Source organism: Chelon labrosus (assembly GCF_963514085.1).
Source record: "Chelon labrosus genome assembly, chromosome: 11".
NCBI classification, from domain to species: Eukaryota; Metazoa; Chordata; class Actinopteri; order Mugiliformes; family Mugilidae; genus Chelon; species Chelon labrosus.
The window spans coordinates 24,639,594-24,657,413 of record NC_140344.1 but is presented as its reverse complement, the minus strand read 5'-3'; the positions used below and the strand labels follow the sequence as shown (position 1 = coordinate 24,657,413).

The 17,820-nt window shown below is 42.9% G+C and overlaps 1 protein-coding gene across 1 annotated transcript; it reads right to left on the bottom strand.

The window, feature by feature from the left end:
• Positions 1–215: 215 nt before the first annotated feature.
• On the bottom strand, positions 216–5,491 carry tgm2l (transglutaminase 2, like; the record flags this gene model as incomplete). Its single annotated transcript, XM_084554862.1, has 14 exons — positions 216–399; positions 555–691; positions 1,162–1,322; positions 1,423–1,552; positions 1,685–1,830; positions 1,933–2,032; positions 2,121–2,263; positions 2,452–2,555; positions 2,661–2,787; positions 2,916–3,093; positions 3,379–3,507; positions 3,960–4,078; positions 4,272–4,502; positions 5,305–5,491. Coding segments are annotated over 14 exons (2,076 nt in total), but the record flags the coding sequence as incomplete, so codon positions are not given.
• Positions 5,492–17,820: the final 12,329 nt, after the last annotated feature.

Sequence of the window (17,820 nt, the reverse complement as noted above, 5' to 3'; positions counted from 1 at the left end):
AGTGGTTAGCTAATTTAATGTAAGTATAGTTTGTCCTCTTATTGCTGATTTGTGTCGTAAACATCACAAGCACCTGTGCAAAAAGCGCTGGGATATATTCATCACACATACAGGTATAACAATAACCAGATCCCCCATGTAAAATGCCAATCCACAATATAATCAAAACCGGAATCAGTGTCATAACTGGGACACTGCTGCGCATGTACTGGTTTTTAATAACACCCAATATGTGCAGGGAACGTGGCCTTGCATCTCTTGTTAACAACCACAGTGGTGACGCCCTTCACGTCCTTCAGCCTGTTAGAGTCAAAGTCCACCAGGAGCTTCCTCACCCCGCGCCTCCTGGGAGTGAACGAGAACTTCACCACCACTTTCTGGCCTGGTGAAATAACTCCGCTGGGGGAAAAAAAAAAGAAAAAGAAAAAAAAGATGAATGCATCACTTTAATTTTCAGGTCATGAACTGACTGGCAATGGGGACATTAAATGTAAGAGTACAGGAGCAGATATTATGAACAGTGTCATAGAGAAGGTGGTGAACTCATAACTTACTCAACGGGGATCTGGTTGGGAGCCAGCAGGCCGGCCCCTTCCACGGTGAACACGCCGCCCTTCAGTGGGACTGGAAGAGGATTGATTAAGACGAGGCGCACTGACACTTCTTCACGCACAATAGCCTTTCCTAGAACCTGGAGAAAGAAGAGAGAGGTAGCTCTATGTTCTGTGGGAGTATATGAGGCTGTACATTAAAGACAAACTATCCCCTAAACCAAGTTGGGGATTTCTATGAGACAAATACCTCTTTGCAACTAAGCAGGAACTGAAATCAAGACCTAAATATCCTGTTTCCACCAGCAAAATGCTAAAATTAGGGCAATTAATATGAAGATAATTTCAGATAGTAATTAAACAAATATTGGGAAAATTAATAATTAACCAGAAACATCTGGGATCTCAGGAACTATTGCAGAGGACCCTGGTTCCTTCAGTCAAAATGGCACAGTGAGACACTAAAACATTGGTCCAACAGACCCTGACTGAGATTCCAGACTTAAAAAATCATCAGCCTTTCATCAAGGTTTCATCTGGACCGGAACAATCTAATCTGCCCAACCTGGCTGAATGCTAACATGGTTCAACATGTTTGCTGCATACCCACCTTTATGTGGACCTCCGGCATGCTCAGTGGGATGTTGGCAATCGCCATGACGGGTTTGTTTTCCCTTGGAGTCTCTAACAGAGCTTTCACCCTCATCACATTAAGCTCAGAGACACACCTGGAATAGTCGTCATAGTGCATACGCAGCACTTCTCTGTGGGCTGAACACACAAACACAATATTAGACAGTAGAATGGTACATATCGTGCTGCCTTCAATGGCTGCAGCAGAGGCCTTTCTGGGTTTATTTAAGTTTCTTACATTTGAAAGCCGGGACAGTGAAGGTGAACGTCTGCTTCTTGCACGCTCCGCGATGGAGGGAATTGTAAGTCACAGCCATGGCCAGGGTGGTCAGCTGAGCGTGAGCGTCTTTTTCGCCTTCATTCGTCACCTGCGAACGAAAGGATTCACTGTCACTCACGCCACAGACTTGTTAAACTTACAAAGCAGAATGCAAGAGGACAAACACATGAATTCATTCGTCTGTTTTATTCAGCTACTGTTTACTCTGAACCCTTCTTACCTCAATAACCACATCAAAGTCTGTTCCAAATACTGGCTTGGCATGCTTGATTGCCAGCTGCAGTCGTCCTGGTTCTTCAATCCCGTTGCTCGGGTCTGGGACGCGATGGCCCGCCTTGTTGTACACCTCTCTCTCCTTCTGGGAACCTGAGGAGAGGATAATAAAAGTCCATCACAATTAATCCCAGTGGAAAGGGATGATTAAGGGTAGATATTATCATGTTCTGATCTATGAACACCTCTGCTAACCTTCAGGATATTTGTAGTCCAGAGTGACGTCTTCTCTGACGTCGCCATAAACACTTTTGGTGCTGATGTTCCTCCCCACGCTGCTGTGGTCCACGCTGACCTGTAACAACAACCATCCTCATTTAATACGTTTAATTCATTGGATTTTTTTAAACTCAGGGAAGACAGTCAAAAGAAAAACCAATGACCTTCTGTCGTTGGCCATCTGGTCTGACCATCCAGTAGACGACATCCGCGTTCACCTCAGCAAATATAAACGGAGCATCGTACTTGGTTGCAAGATTTCCCTCTTTGATGGCCGTCACGGGGCACGGACCACAGCAAAACTCGCCTGCAGGCAAATGGATTTCAGCATCATTGGAAAATTGACAATTGATACGATTGATACCAAAGAAATCCATCAGTGATTATCTTCACATAAGCTGTGAAACACAATAATCATTGGGTGTAGTTTCCATTTTTAGTTATCTGTTTTAATTATTAAATGGACTAAGAGATAATCCTAAATAAGGAATGTACCCTCGCTCAGTTCTTGAGGAGTGGGGTCCAAAACCTGCCAGCCATCATTTCCTTTGGGGAGATCTTCTCTCCTCATCCAGGACTCAACCCAACAATGGAAGTTCCTAAAATCACAAAGAGAGAAGAGGTTACCTTAAATAATCTATTGTCTTCCACCAAAGTGTCACATTTAAATTCTGTATTTCTGTGTCTGTGTGTGTGCATCCTACCAGCTGCTGTCTCTCATATTTTCGCCACTTTCATTCACCAGGAAATCTATGGAGAGGTTTCCATCGACATCATGGGCTGAGGAGAAGTTGGTGATGAGGCGCGTAGGGATTCCCAGGCAGCGCAGCACTGTAAAAAGATCCCACACGTCTTTCATCTGCTTTTATTTCTTCTTTTAAACTTGGCTTAGTCAATTAGAAAATACGTATGCATTTGTGTCACGGACTGCGTGAGGCAAAGATCTGTTATACTCTTACCTGTGCATGCGACACCAGCGAACACCCAGCACTGTCCATATTTGACCGCTCTGGCCCCGGCCTGGCTCCACTGGCGGAGGATGGGCACGCTGCCGGTCCATCGATGCGGTGCGATTCCATCAGAATACGGCTCCTGCCAGCGCCCGGCCACCACACCCTTGTCACCGTTAGCATTCACCTGAAGGGTTGGAGAGAGAGAGAAAATGTGGCGGAGACGTCTTTAAGACATGAGGCTTAAACATGAAACGATGTCTCAGTGAGGTCAGTTTAGTTATATTCAGAAGATGTTTCACTGAATTATCTGTAGGTTCACAGTGTTAATTACTGCTTATACTGACTCCACTGATTACAAGCAGTGTACGATACAATTATGGACTGCTCCTAGACTGTATACAGATCATATTTGCTACCAAACTGTTCCTTGTTGAACTGTTTTTCAGTAGAGAGTAGAAGAGGTCTTCACCATGGCAGTGATTATTCTGCTGACATAGACGGGGTCACATCTGCGCTCGGTGTCCATCCTTGAGTTTTTCAGGGCGTCTTTGGAGTTGTCCAGCACCTCGAAACAGATGTCCATCACATTGTCCTCAAACTGAAAGAGAAAGAAGGAAAAAGAACATTAGAGGGAACCAAAAAGAGAAGCAAATGTTTGGTTGTTGTCGAGGAGGAGGCTTTTTAAGCTGCCTGCTCTTCTCCTGCTCTCCCAGAGAGCTGTGAGAGGACAAGCCCTTGTTTGTGTGGTTTGGTCACATTCTCACACGTCTCGTCCACAAGTTTCCTTCATCCAACAAACAGATTTCCCGATCCAGTCCAAGCCCCGGAGGCTCAGCTGTAACACAGCTGTGACAATTCACACGAGCCAACCACCTCCCTGACTGACACACTGAGGCCACACACCCAGGATGCACTGAGGATGCATTTGAGATATCTAATAGTGCAAATAATATTGAATATTGGAATACCCCTTTTCGCTGGCCTCATAACACTTTGAAGGTTAAGGTTTTAGTGTAAAGGTTAGAGTTGGGGTTTGTCTGTTTGAGTTACCTGTCCATAATTCCAGGGAATGCTAGAGATGTAATCCCAGGACCCCCTGTAAATGATTCCATCTTCATTCATTATATACTCCCGGAGCAGACCCTCATCGGGGAGGTACACCACGTCATCTGGTACGCACAACAAACACACACAGAAAGAAAGAAAACTCAGCTTCATGTTTCTTCTGAGGGACTGAATCAACTCAGATGCCTGATGACTGTGACACTACAGAGTGAAAACCTTCCAGAGCTGCACGAGAACGTTTATGAGTGAACGTGTGTGTTTATGTGTGAAGTGTTTGCACCTTTTTTTGTCTATTACCTTTGCACCACGGGTTATAGAGCAGGTGGAACCAGACGTTGTCCTTTTTCTCTACAATGCGTCCGTCCGGTGACGTGATCAGCACGGCCAGCTGATACTTGCCAATGATGGCGTCCGCCGGACTGTACAGAGTGAGCAGTGTTTCGTTGTGCATTTCCTGATGGTGAAACCACCACTTGTCTCTGTCCCCATACCCCCTCTGAACCTTGATCACCAGATCATCTCTCTTTCCTGAAGCAACATAAATAAAGTTATATGGGTCAGTATTGTAAATCAAATCCTGGAAACCTCTCAAAGCTCCTCAAGACCATGCTCGGCTTTCAAGCCTGATCAGAGGATCCTGGGCCTTGACCCAACTTTGAGTTAAATAGAGGGGTTATTGACAAGAAAATGCTTGGCCGAACATCAACCAACCACCCAAGACAGATGGTTTTCAATGTCTGTATTTCTCAGTACATATTACATTTCAGGTGACGAAGCAGGTTACACAATTATCTTGTTTTTCTTTGAATTAATTTTAGTGAGCAGCAGGATTTCAGCGTCGAGAATCAAATCAGATATCTAACTTTCAGCTATTCTTCTTGCCTAAAACTAACACCAGAAATATTTCATATTTGTCACCATCATTGCTATTCCCGTAGGTAGAAAAATGGCAGAAATACTATTAGTCATATACATTTAGAGAATATGGTGCTTTATTTTGAAATCCATCCACTGAAGCCACGGAAGATTCAAGTTCTTATTTTTTCTTGAGGATTTTGAGAGATTTCTGGATAAATAATAATTATCTGTCTTCTTGTTGTACATGTTGAGCACGAAGACAAAACTGAGCTGCTAGATGACGGTAAATCACACATTTTTAAATGCAGAATATTAAATAATCCTTAAATAACTTAAATAGCTGACAATTCATGGTGAGTACTCTTGGAAATTACCACTAGATCTTGCATCTCAAAGGGTAACTCTCCTAAATTAAATGTGCAAAATTCCAAATGGTTACCACAATTTCAGCCTGAGCTGCATCAAAACTCACCGAGATGCAGGACCAGGTCCAGTTGGTATCTGGGAGGCAGACAGCACTGCGCAGTTATGTAGAAGGGTTGACCCCTGCGGACAATCAAGCGCTCCCCATCGATCTCCTTGGTGCGGTGGGCCAAGTTGTTCTCGCGGCTCCTCAAGTCCACATCGGTGATCGTAGCTGACAAGACCAACAGGGACAAAGTTTAACAGTCAGTCTACGGTGACATCTGCTTCATAGTTTGCAAAATAAAACACTGGAAGCGATACAAGACGTCTGCCGGCAACATTGCAATCGTAAGTCAGTGTTGACTTGGCGACCTGAACATTAATTTCTCAAAATTTTCATTTGAATTACATTTAAATAAATGTACTTGTCAAACTAAATGTGTTTGCACCGGATTTAGAGCCTCTGTCCTTTGGCAAAGCATTGTGGCAGGAATTAGGGTGGATCATATCACGCCTAAATGTTAAGTCAAACATCGGCACATTTTTCACTCACATCATAAACTCCCACAAAGTTTTAATACGGACTAATGCGAGAGAAACGAAGTTCTAGACAGTGAGCATTTACAGTAATAGATGGGTAGATGTATATCACTTACGAGCTGCGTAGCACGGCATCATCGTCATATTCTTCTTCTTCTTCTTCCTTGTCTATTAAATGTTGCTCCAAGCGTCTTGGCTCTCTTCGTTTGCTGCTCAGTGTTCATCACAGTCCTGTATATATACACCAAAAAGACAAACCCTCCCACCTCTCTGACACATGCTCACCCCAAAACACTCACTCACTCGTTCCACCCCACCTCCTTCTGCAACCTATAAGATCACTTCCTAAAAATTTGCGTCTGTGGGAGTGTGTAAACATATGTGTGTTTGCACTGTGTGTGACTGATGATTGAAAGTGTGTTTCACAGCACAGCTTTGAGACACTGGCGTCTTTGTTACTGCTGAAAGGTGGATGTTGCTGGTGTTCAGGCAGACCTACAAGACACTTGGTTCAGAGGAAGCTTGGGGCTATGACCCCTGAGGGCAGCGTCAGCAGTGTGCCAGTAAGCAGGGAGAGTCCATTATGGGAAAGATACGAAAACGCATGTCCCAACACAGGAGAGCCAGCTAACCTGGAAACGATCCAGCAGTCCACCTACACTTGAAGTACAATGAACACTCCTTTTTCACCTCTCCTCCCCCACCACCATACACATTCACACCTTAAAGACTGGAGCCTATGACTGATAATGGATCAATAGAGCACTGTTCATTCAGGACAGAGGACAGGGACAAACAGTGCCCCCTCAACGACTTTCTAGCCGTTAATGGACACCAGTCGAGCCAGCATCTGGGCATTAACGGAAACTGGTCGAGCAAGATTCTGATGGGTTGCACCCATAGGTGTTTCTATTTAAATCCCAACTCCTTAACAGTCTTCGGATGAATGGCGAAACATCAACAAACAAGAACCTCTACAAGTCCAGTTGTCTTTCTTTAGTGTTTTTGGTGTATTTAGAGATATATATAGATTTTGGTAGATTTTAAAAAACAACATCTTATGGAATTAGAATTAGCATGCAGGCGTGCAAAAGTAAGATGGCGTTCATGGTAAAGGCTATACCTTTTGAGCCTGAGTGGCGTGGAGCCACCTGTTGCTGCCTTCAAACGAAACCCGTAACTTACCAGCTGTAAGTCTGCTAGGCAACTGACGTCCTCAAGAAGCCACAGAGGCTAACAGTTATGCAAGCTAACAATCACCTGTAATAACCTGTCATGCAAGGATTTTCTTCATATATACTTAAACAGAACACGAGAAATATGACTTTGATTATTTCTGAGAATGTTGACAAATTTACTATTTGTGAATTTGGACCTCACCAAAAGTGAATACCACAGGAAGGGGACGTTCATACACAGTTGTCATGAATGAGAAAATACATCTAAAGATCAAAACAGTTTCATGTAACAGGCTGTAAACATGATTATTTCTGCTGTAAAGTCAGGCATGGGTTTTTTTGCCTCAAGTTGCCATTTAAGGAACCACAGCTTTTGGCACTTCTGCATTGGCTTCATTATTAAAGCCACGGACGCTGCAGTTTGGTGTCACAAGGCCACAAGCGTTGGGTATAGACTTGTGGAGACAGATTTCACAACGCTTCTTCATAAAGAGACTTAGTGAGTAGGAAGTCGCACCCAGCCGCGAATGGGAGTAGACCAGAGTAAGCAGCGGGTATGACGTCTGGGTTCAAACTGTTACAGTCTGACTCATGTTTTAGGCGAAAGGTAATAGTTAAACCGCATAGGAAACTCCCACAATTATTCAATATCAGGGAACATATCTGTGACTGTAATAGTTATTAAAAGGATACATATATGTTTTAAGCTGGGCCCCCTTCATTGCGGTAGTCACTTTGTCTCATAAACCGCTAAAGACAATCTATATATAAAGTAGCTGAAAGCATTGAGTTACGTGTACAAATAGACGACAAGCCCTTTTAACTATTGAGAGACTATAATGATAATCAGGAAAAAGAAAAATCAAATATATAAACTGACATCTGTGTGTGTTAAAATAACTTTGCATGCAACTAAAAAAGAAGTCGCCACCGGCTTTAGCTTCGATTTACTGCACGTATTCACTGTGGCATTGTTTCAGTAAGCTTCTGCAATGTCACCAGATTTATTTCCATCCAGTGTTGCATTCATTTTTCACCAAGATCTTGTATTGATGATGGGAGAGTCTGACCACTGCACAAAGCCTTCTCCAGCACATCCCAAAGATTCTCAATGGGGTTAAGGTCTGGACTCTGTGGTGGCCAATCCATGTGTGAACATGATGTCTCAAGCTCCCTGAACCACTCTTTCACAATCTGAGCCCCATGAATCCTGGCATTGTCATCTTGGAATATGCCCGTGAACATCAGGGAAGAAAAAATCCATTGATGGAATAACCTGGTCATTCAGTATATTCAGGTAGTCAGCTGACCTCATTCTTTGGGCAACATAATGTTGCTGAACCTAATGTTGCTAATGCTAATGTTGCTAGGTATGATGGGTGCATCACTTCATCTGCCTCTCTTCTTACCCTGATGCCCCCATCACTCTGGAACAGGGTAGTCTGGACTCCCCACATGGAAAGAACCTATATAAACATATAGGTTTTAATATAGGTTTTGAATATATGTGACATACATAAAATTGGCCGTTTTCATATGTACGCATATATGCTATATATATGCAGCATATATGCACAGATAAACTGCATATAGGTTTCATATATGCGCGCATATACCCACACGGAAAGAACCTATATGAGGATATATGTGCATATATGAAACCTATATGCAGTTTATCTGTGCATATATGCTGCATATATATATAGCATATATGCGTATATGGCCAATTTTATGTATGTCACATATATTCAAAACCTATATTAAAACCTATATGTTTATAAAGGTTCTTTTCGTGTGGGTCATCAGACCACATGACCTTCCATTGCTCCAGAGTCCAATCTTTATGCTCCCAAGCAAACTGAAGCCTTTTTTTTCGGTTAGCCTCACTGATGGCCAGGCAGTGTATGTAGCTAGATAGATAGATAGATAGATAGATAGATAGATAGATAGATAGATAGATAGACAACTTTATTGATCCCTTTGGGAGGTTCCTGCAGGGAAATTGACCATGTACCTATGACTATGCAACATTGTGCTGTGCAACATGTTTACACTTCGGGGTACCGTTTTGATTCCTTCGAATTGCATGGTTTTTTGAGACTCATTTCCAGTTTTCATGCAAAAGCCTCCCATCACATCCCAGCCAAGGATATGATGGGAAAGTGTGTCACCAAGTTCCAAACAACATCATCAAGCCAGTCTAAACAGGTGAAATAAAAACATGAAACGAAAACATGCATCGGTTTAAGGGACCTATTATCCTTTTTAGCTAACCAGTGATAAACAAATCTAGTGTTTGTCTGGGCAAGCGACTGCTCAGCTGACACACATGAGATGATGCCCTGCATTCAGACTTTGTTTTTTTAAACCAAGAGCTAACATATTTTCACGCTGCTGGTCAGAGGATTTTTTTCGTCTGTCGGTTTCTCTTCTCTCTCAGACACAGACCAGACTGTGCGATCGCAGACTGAGAGAAACAGAATCTCTTGGTGGGACTTGAGATCTTACTGCACTGTGTTAAATTTCTCAGCGCTGGCCGTGTCTGTTGTCTGATAACGATGTCTGTGACACACTGACAGTGATTGGAGTGCAATAAATAGCGCAGAGCACATGGACAGACAACAAATAGTTTAAAGGATTGACACCAGTGTGTTATAATAATGATGGGGTTTAATACCGTAGACCACACACACCCACACACTACTGACGCTTACTCAGGTGTTGCACCATCTGCCCTATATTACTTCTCTCGGTTAAAGACGCACTACACTTACACCAAAACAAGAAGCATCATGCAACAAAAAGAAAACGTCTACACCTACCTAATATTATGAATTTGACACGGTGTTCATTGAGTTTCACTTGCATAAGACTGAGGGACTTGAGTTCTTGTCACACACTTAAACAGGGGATTAAGTCTCTTAGTTGGAAAAGATTACACAACAGGTTTCGCATTTTGTTGGATACACTACACGCTACATTTGATCATCATTTACATCATTTTCAGTTTCCCTGACGAGAGCTTGACATTAAGCAAAAGGGCTTAACATTTTGCGGATCAGATACGCATTTAAGATGAGAGTGCATCTGACTAAACGGAATCTGTGTTTGCATCACCGCGATGGGAAGACGAGCCTGTGACTTGACCTCAGTGAACTGATTCCACCTAGGTGTCAACAGAGTGACGGAGTAATTAGTTTTTTGCGGTCATTTTTGAGAATCCTGTTGGAACACTGCCACAGTTCTGATGCCTTAAACAGATAACGAAACAGATTTCTTGGTTAAAATGTTGAACAGCGGGTTGCTCAGCAGATCAGTCATTGTTGGTTGTCCCAAAGACAAAGAGGAAGATGAGAGGTGACCGTGCCTTTGCAGTTGCTGGCCCCAAACTGTGGAACAATTTGCCGTTGCACATTAGACAGGCCGACTGTCTTCCTCATTTTAAATCCTCTCTTAAAACACATTTTTTTCTCTTTGGCTTTAACTCAGCATGAGATGTTGGTTCTTATTGTTTACATGGTTTGATTGGTTTTATGATTTAAATCTTGTTTTTAATTTTTCTTTGTGTTTTTATATTCTCATGTCTGTGTACAGCACTTTGGCCAACCTCGTTGTTTTTAAAGTGCTTTATAAATAAAGATTGATTGATTGAATGATACTAATGAGGTTTCACCACACTAGTTAAAGGTTACGTCTTACTTGAGCTTACACCCACAGATTCAGACACAAAGAAGAAGTTTTGCTGTTGCAAAATACAAACACTGGTTGCTTCGATATATATATATAAAAGAAAAGGTCAAGCGGAAAGCGACTTGGCCGTGTTTGGCCCTTCTTTAAGTGCTCTCCGAGTCAATATTTAAACTGCTCTATAGCTCATAGCTGACAGTACCATAAACGGAGGCCCTCGCTGCAGTTGTACAGTTTCAGTTCCAGCCTGTCGTCCCCATTACTCCCTCTTTCTCTGCTGTCAGCTACCAAATCTGTGCTGTTAGACAAGCACCACTGATATTGTAAGATCACATGTATGGATTCTATTTTGCGCATGAGGCCGAGGTGCCTTCAGCAAGCAGCTAAACCCCAAACTGCTCCTCTCTGCAGAGCAGATGATGAGTTAAATGCAGAGAAATACAAAACATGAGGAATAAATAGAGGAAATAAAAAAAAAAAATAAAAAATAATAATTATAATAAAAAAATCATGGGGCAGCACAGTGGCGAGGTGGTTAGCACTGATGCCTCACAGAGAAGGTCCCGGGTTCGGGTTTGCATGTTCTCCCTGTGTCTGCTTGGGTTCTCTCTAGGTACTCCAGCTTCCTCCCACCATCCCACCGTACCAGACATGCTCGTTAGGCTCATTGCTGATTCTAAATTGGCCGTAGGTGTGAGTGTGAGTGTGAATGGTTGTCTGTCTCACTGTGTTAGCCCTGTGGTGGACCTTTCCAGGCTGTACCCTGTACCCTCTCGCCTAATGACAGCTGGGATAGGCTCCAGCCCCCCTGTGACCCTCCAGAGGACAAGCAGTTACAGAAAATGAATGAATGAATGAATGATGGAAACGTGTTCAGTATCTTTGGGCTTTTTGATAGAAACAACAGCGACCCCATCTGGGGAGAGAGCATAATTCAGATTCAGAAAACTTTACTTGTCCCCGGGGATCAATTTAAGGCATATGTGAAAACATGTTGTGCAAGAACAAGATAAAACACACAATATGCAAAAACAAACAACAACAAAAAAAAAACGCTGCCATAAATGTTTGAAACTTTCCAAACCATCCATGAGGATGTAGGCATGACTGCATGAATAAACAGAAATTTCATGTTATTGCAGAGGTAGTATGGGTAATAAATAACATTCATCTATTCATCTTCTGTAACCGCTTGTCCTGTGAAGGGTAACGGGGCGCTGCAGCCTATCCCAGCTGTCACTGGGTGAGAGGCGGGGTACACCCTGGACAGGTCTCCAGTCTGTTGCAGTACTAACACAGAGAGACAGACAACCATTCACACTCAATTTAGAATCACTAATTAACCTAACCAGCATGTCTTTGGACGGTGGGAGGAAGCTGGAGTACCTGGAGAGAACCCACACAGACACAGGGAGAACATGCAAACTCCATATAGAAAGGCCCCAGCTGCCAAATAATAAATAACAATAAATATCAACAGTTATTGAGGTAATTGCAGAAAAAAAAAGTTATCAGCACTACTGTCATGGCGTTGAATTTTTAGTGTTTTCTGTAACCTTGTTTTTTTTGTGTGTTTCCTGTTTTATTTTGTAGTCTTGTTGGATCTAAGTTTTACTTCCTGTCTGTCTGTCTGTGTGTTTGTCTGTCCCCGCCCCTGTGAATCCACTAACCTGTCTTCTTTCCTTGTGTCTTTTTGTCTGCATGCCACGCCCCTCGTTGGTCTCACCTGTCTCTTGTTATTCCATCAGCCACGTGTGTGTGTGTGTGTGTGTGTGTGTGTGTGTCAGAGTGCACATTGTAGCCTTTCCCTTTTGTCCTTTGTCTGTGATGTTACCCCCATTTGTCTTGGTTTTGGTTCTTGCCTGTCGTTTTCTGGAGTAGTGTTTTTGGATTACCCTCCCATCCCTGCAGCGCTTTTTGTTCCTCATCTTGTAAGTTGTTATTGAAGTCATTTTGTTTCCCCTTTGTGTCCTGCAGACACCAGGAATTGTCACACGTACAGTTTCTCACGTTACAGCCTTACAAGTGAAATACTATTCGGTGAGACAGGACAACAAAATATTATAAATAGAGCGACATCAAGGGTTCTGCTGGACTACTATAGACATTTGAAATAAAAACATGAGAATGAGAGAAAAGAGACCGGTGAAAGGTTTCCCCCTGTATTATTTACATGGAAGTTATCTTTCAGCTGTTAAAAATTGCTGGCTTTGCTTATATTGTTGTGTTCTGGTCACATGGAGGCGCTAGCAACCTACCGTCCGCTCGTGCTGCAGCAGCCTTACAACAGACGCACCGTTTTGTGTATGGCAGACCGACACTGCAGAAGTTTCATTGGGGCTGACTCTGTTCTCTACATTCATATTCAGCTCAGCCCTGACGGACCAAGCCAACATACAGGCTTTCGTGTTTTGATATCAAAGGGTGGCAGTGCTCTGCTGTGAGAGAACTCGTGATAAATTCAGAGGTTATTAATTTCTCAACACTAAAAGAAGATGCTGCTTTATCTGTGCTGACTTTAAAACCACCCACTCTGTTTGTGGCTCTCTTTGACAGCCTCTCTAAACTGTTATAGAGAAAAAAAGGACTCCCACAGAAAAGGGAAGGGCTAAGAGACGAGCTGCCCCTTTTGTACAAAGTCAACGAGCTAGCCTTCTCACTTTACCTCAGCCCAGTCCGTCTCACCATGTTTGTTTCAATAGTCCTGGTATGGATCTGCGTTTTCTTCATCGTGCTTCAACTCAAATCCCGGAGGCCGAAGAACTTTCCGCTGGGACCCTTTGCCCTACCCATACTGGGTAATGCATTGTACCTGAACCCAGAGAACCCCCTGAATGACTTTGAGAGGGTAAGGAAATCCCTAAAAGGAACGCTATTGATCTTTAACTGCTTTAAAGATGAATGCAATTGCTAGAATTAATACTTAAATATGTCTAAATTGTTAGATACTAACGCTCATCTCCAGTGCTTTGTTGTTCCTGACAGTTTCAACCACAGGTGTCAAACACACAGCCCGCGGGCCAAAAAGCGGCCCGCCAGAGGGTCTAATCTGGCCCGTGGAATGAATTTGCAAAGTGCAAAAATTACATCAAAGACATTAACTGCAATTTTTCCAATAAAAGTTACTGCTGTTCCAGGGGTTCACTCAGATTTAATAAGAGTTGTGGATATAACGCAGCACTGAGACCTAGAACTATACAGAAATTGCACTTCTTTTTCTTATGAAATGTCCGGTTGTTCATTACATGTTTTGTAATTAGAGCAGTTCATTAAATGTCAACATTTTCATAATAAACTTCTATGCATTAAAACAAAGGATGATGATGATTACACGCTAAAAACTGGTACTGTGAGACAGACAGCCATTCACACGGACACCTACTGCCAATTTAGAGTCACCAATTAACCTAACCAGCATGTCTTTGGACGGTGGGAGGAAGCTGGAGTACCTGGAGAGAACCCACGCAGACACAGGGAGAACATGCAAACTCCACACAGAAAGGCCCCAGTCGGCTGGTGGATAGCACTCGGCATACCATACATAAAGATATCTATAAAGATGGAAAAATATACAGACATACTGACAAAAAAAATAAATAAATTAAAATGACATGAGTGAATTAAATGACATTAACCAAAATCTACCCCGTGCAATGATCAGTGAATCATCCACAGAAGGAGAGTCTGATATGAATTTTGTGGTGGAGTCAGATCATTCTACTTCCTCTTCTTCCTCTTCTGACCTTTGGAAAGGTCAGAAGAGGAGCAGATCCTGCAACAGGAAGGACTTCAAAAAGTGGCCAAGTCTGGTTGGTAGTTTTGTAACGTGCTGAAGTGGTTTAAGAGATTCATACAGAATAAAATGCCTAATATTAGTCAGATTTATAGCAGTTTTGTGGATGTGAGATCAGAATGAAATGCTACTGAGTCTGCACAGTCCAGGGGACGCCTTCATTGGCAACTACCGGCTGGGTGTGCTGATCATGACAACGTTTGGTTCCACCTGCTCTTTAATCTGTGGTGCAAAGGTAACAGACAAAGCATTCATTCATTCATTCATTCATTTTCTGTAACTGCTTGTCCAGTGAAAGGTCACGGGGTTGGAGCCTATCCCAGCTGTCATCGGGCGTACGCCCTGGACATGTCACCAGTCTATCTCAGAGCTAACACAGAGAGACAGACAACCATTCACAATCACACTCACACGCACACCTACGGCCAGTTTAGAATCACCAATGAACCTAACCAGCATGTCTTTGGACGGTGGGAGGAAGCTGGAGTACATGGAGAGAACCCACGCAGACACAGGGAGAACATGCAGTAACACACAAAGCAACACATTCATTAATTTATAAATGCTCCCATGAGGCTCTGAGGTGTCACAATCTGCGTTGATTCAGTCCCTTGGAAGAAACATGAGCTGAATTAATGATTTGAATTATTATTATGATTGATGAGAACATGAGATAGTACACCACACATTAAACATTGTCACTCTGAGACCTGAGAGTTTTCCACCAGCATCATCAAAACACCAAATGAACGCGAGTATTTGTTATTTATTTGGCATAATGAAATGAACAAATATTCACACTCCCACTGGGCTGAGTGTGTCTGGGTGTGGATGGCTCGTGTGAATTGTCACAGCTGTGTGACAGCGGAGCCTCTGGGGCTTAGGCCTCGTCCACAAGTACCAAAACGATCTTTTCCCCCTCCGTTTTCCCTGGCATCGTTTCAAGAATATTTGCATACACACGGATCCGTCTCAACACGACTCAAAACGCTACTTCATATTCCAGGCCTATAGGTGGCGCAGTTTCAGTTTCAGAAATTCACCAAAAACAGAGCGGAAGCATGTGCATAAAGCTTGAGCGCTGTTTACAAAATGTTGCTTATGTGGTTGTCCATCAGCCTTTTTTGCTCTGCGTGGTGGCACAGGAGCATAATATTTTGCCCTGGTAACCCTAATAGACTCAATATCTTCTCCAGCAGGAACACGAGCATGTACTCCGCCATTGTTGTTGATGTAGTTATGAGACGTCTCGCGGGAGGTGGAAGGCTGCTCGAGGGGTGTGGCGATGACATCATCGAAACGCACTTATGTGTTTTCGCCGTTTTCGCTGTCCACACGAAAACTCAAGAGCTGCGTTTGCGAATTTTTTCACCCTGGGACCAGGTTTCAGAAAAGTGCGTTTTAAGGCAATGCGTTTACAGGATTCATGTGGACGATCGGCCAAAACGATGCAAAACATCTGCGTTTAAACCAAAAAGAGTCTCCGTGTGGACGGGGCCTTAGACTGGATCGGGAAATATGAATGAAGATGAAGGAAACTTCTGGACGAGACGTGTGAGAATGTGACCAAACCACACAGACAAGGGCTCGCAGAGACAAACAGGCTGACAAGGAGGCGGCAGTGGTGTAAGGGTATAACAGACGCGCAGAGCCACCCATGGCAATAAAACATAACTAATAAAACATGTCGATTAACAGATTGAGAAGCCTCTCCTGCCTCAACATTTGCTCTTACATGTTGTATCTGTTTTGAGGTGTTGGACAACTCCAAAGACGCCCTGAAAAACTCAAAGATGGACACTGAACAGATCTGAATTCAACAAGGTTCAACAAGGAACACTGACTAGTATCCAGTCTAGGAGAAGTCTGTAATTGTATTGCACTCTGCTTGTTATGAGCAAAGTAAGTATAAGCAGTAAATAACCATGTGAACATACAAATATTTTATTACAAACTTCAATGAAACATCTTCTGAATATAATTAATTGTGCTTTATGCAGTCATCCACAGATTTATCGGTAGACAGGCAGCGGGCCGATCCTCCGCCAGTGCAACCAGGCCGGGGTTCAGAGCAGTCAGATATGGACATTGCTGGGTATTTGCCAGTGTGGCATGCACAGGTAAGATCCAATATTTTACTTCTGCAAGGCTGGTTTAAAACATTGGAAATCCTGAACATCTTCACCAATTTTGTCTTCAAAGAGACTCTGTCCCCAAGAAGTTTTACCCCCTTTCACAACTAGAGACCAGAGTCTCTGGCTGAAAATAAGCTGTTAAAGCATCATTCACTGGACAAAGAAGATAAGATTTAAACAGGTGATTATCTGGTCGTTAACAGATACTAGTTGTCATGATTCTGAGTTTTGATTTGATGCGACACTGTTTGGTTTTCCCTGTGTTTCCTGTTCTTATTTTGTAAAGTTCTTCCTTAGTGTTTCTTGTCTTGTTTTACTTCCTGTGTTTTCCCTCGTTGATTGTTGGATTGGTTTCTCCTTGTGAGCTCTGTGTCTCTGCCCAGGTGTGTATATATAGCCCTGCCTTTCTGTTTGACCTCTGTTGAGTGGTCTCCTATACTACTTCTGTTCTGTCTTCTGTCCTGCCATTGCTGCAGAGCCTTTTCTTATCTTTCATTAAACTCAGTTTTGTTGTACTACTCCTGGATCATCCCTGTGTCCTGCATTTGGCTCCTACGGCTACAAAAACCCCTGACACTCGTCATTTGAATTTCTGATGAGCAACACCCACAGAGGTGTAAACCTAGAAGAAGCTACTTGGGTGAAATGTCTCCGACAAGTCTAATTGCCCTTGTTTTCAGCTTTTTTTTTTTTTTGGATATGTTCAAGTGCAACTTTTTGGCCCGGACACCGGCAGCATCAGTTAATGTCACAGTCAAGATTTGTTGCTGGTTTCTTGATAACTGTTTGGTGATTTTGAGCTTTACACACAACCCGAGAGACTACTTCCCATAAAACAAGCTTTCTAATCTTTCTTTTTTGGTTTTAGATTAAAAAATGTGTCAAAGCTGTTTTGAGGGGTCATTTCGGTGTATTTCTTTTAGGTGCATTGTCTCCCTAGAGTTTTGCATTGTCCATATTGTATTGTTTATCTTTGCACTGTCTCTCGTTCTTGCACTGTTGTCTGCACTTGTTTGAATCATCTGTATAAGCTTGCACATACACTTTATGCTCAGTCCCTTGTATTGTGCTTAGTCCTGTGTATTTATGTACACTATATTACCAAAAGTATTCACTCAGCCATCCAAATAATTGAATTCAGGTGTTCCAATCACTTCCATGGCCACAGCTGTATAAAATCAAGCCCCTAGGCATGCAGACTGCTTTTACAAACGTTTGAGAAAGAATGGGTCGCTCTCAGGAGCTCAGTG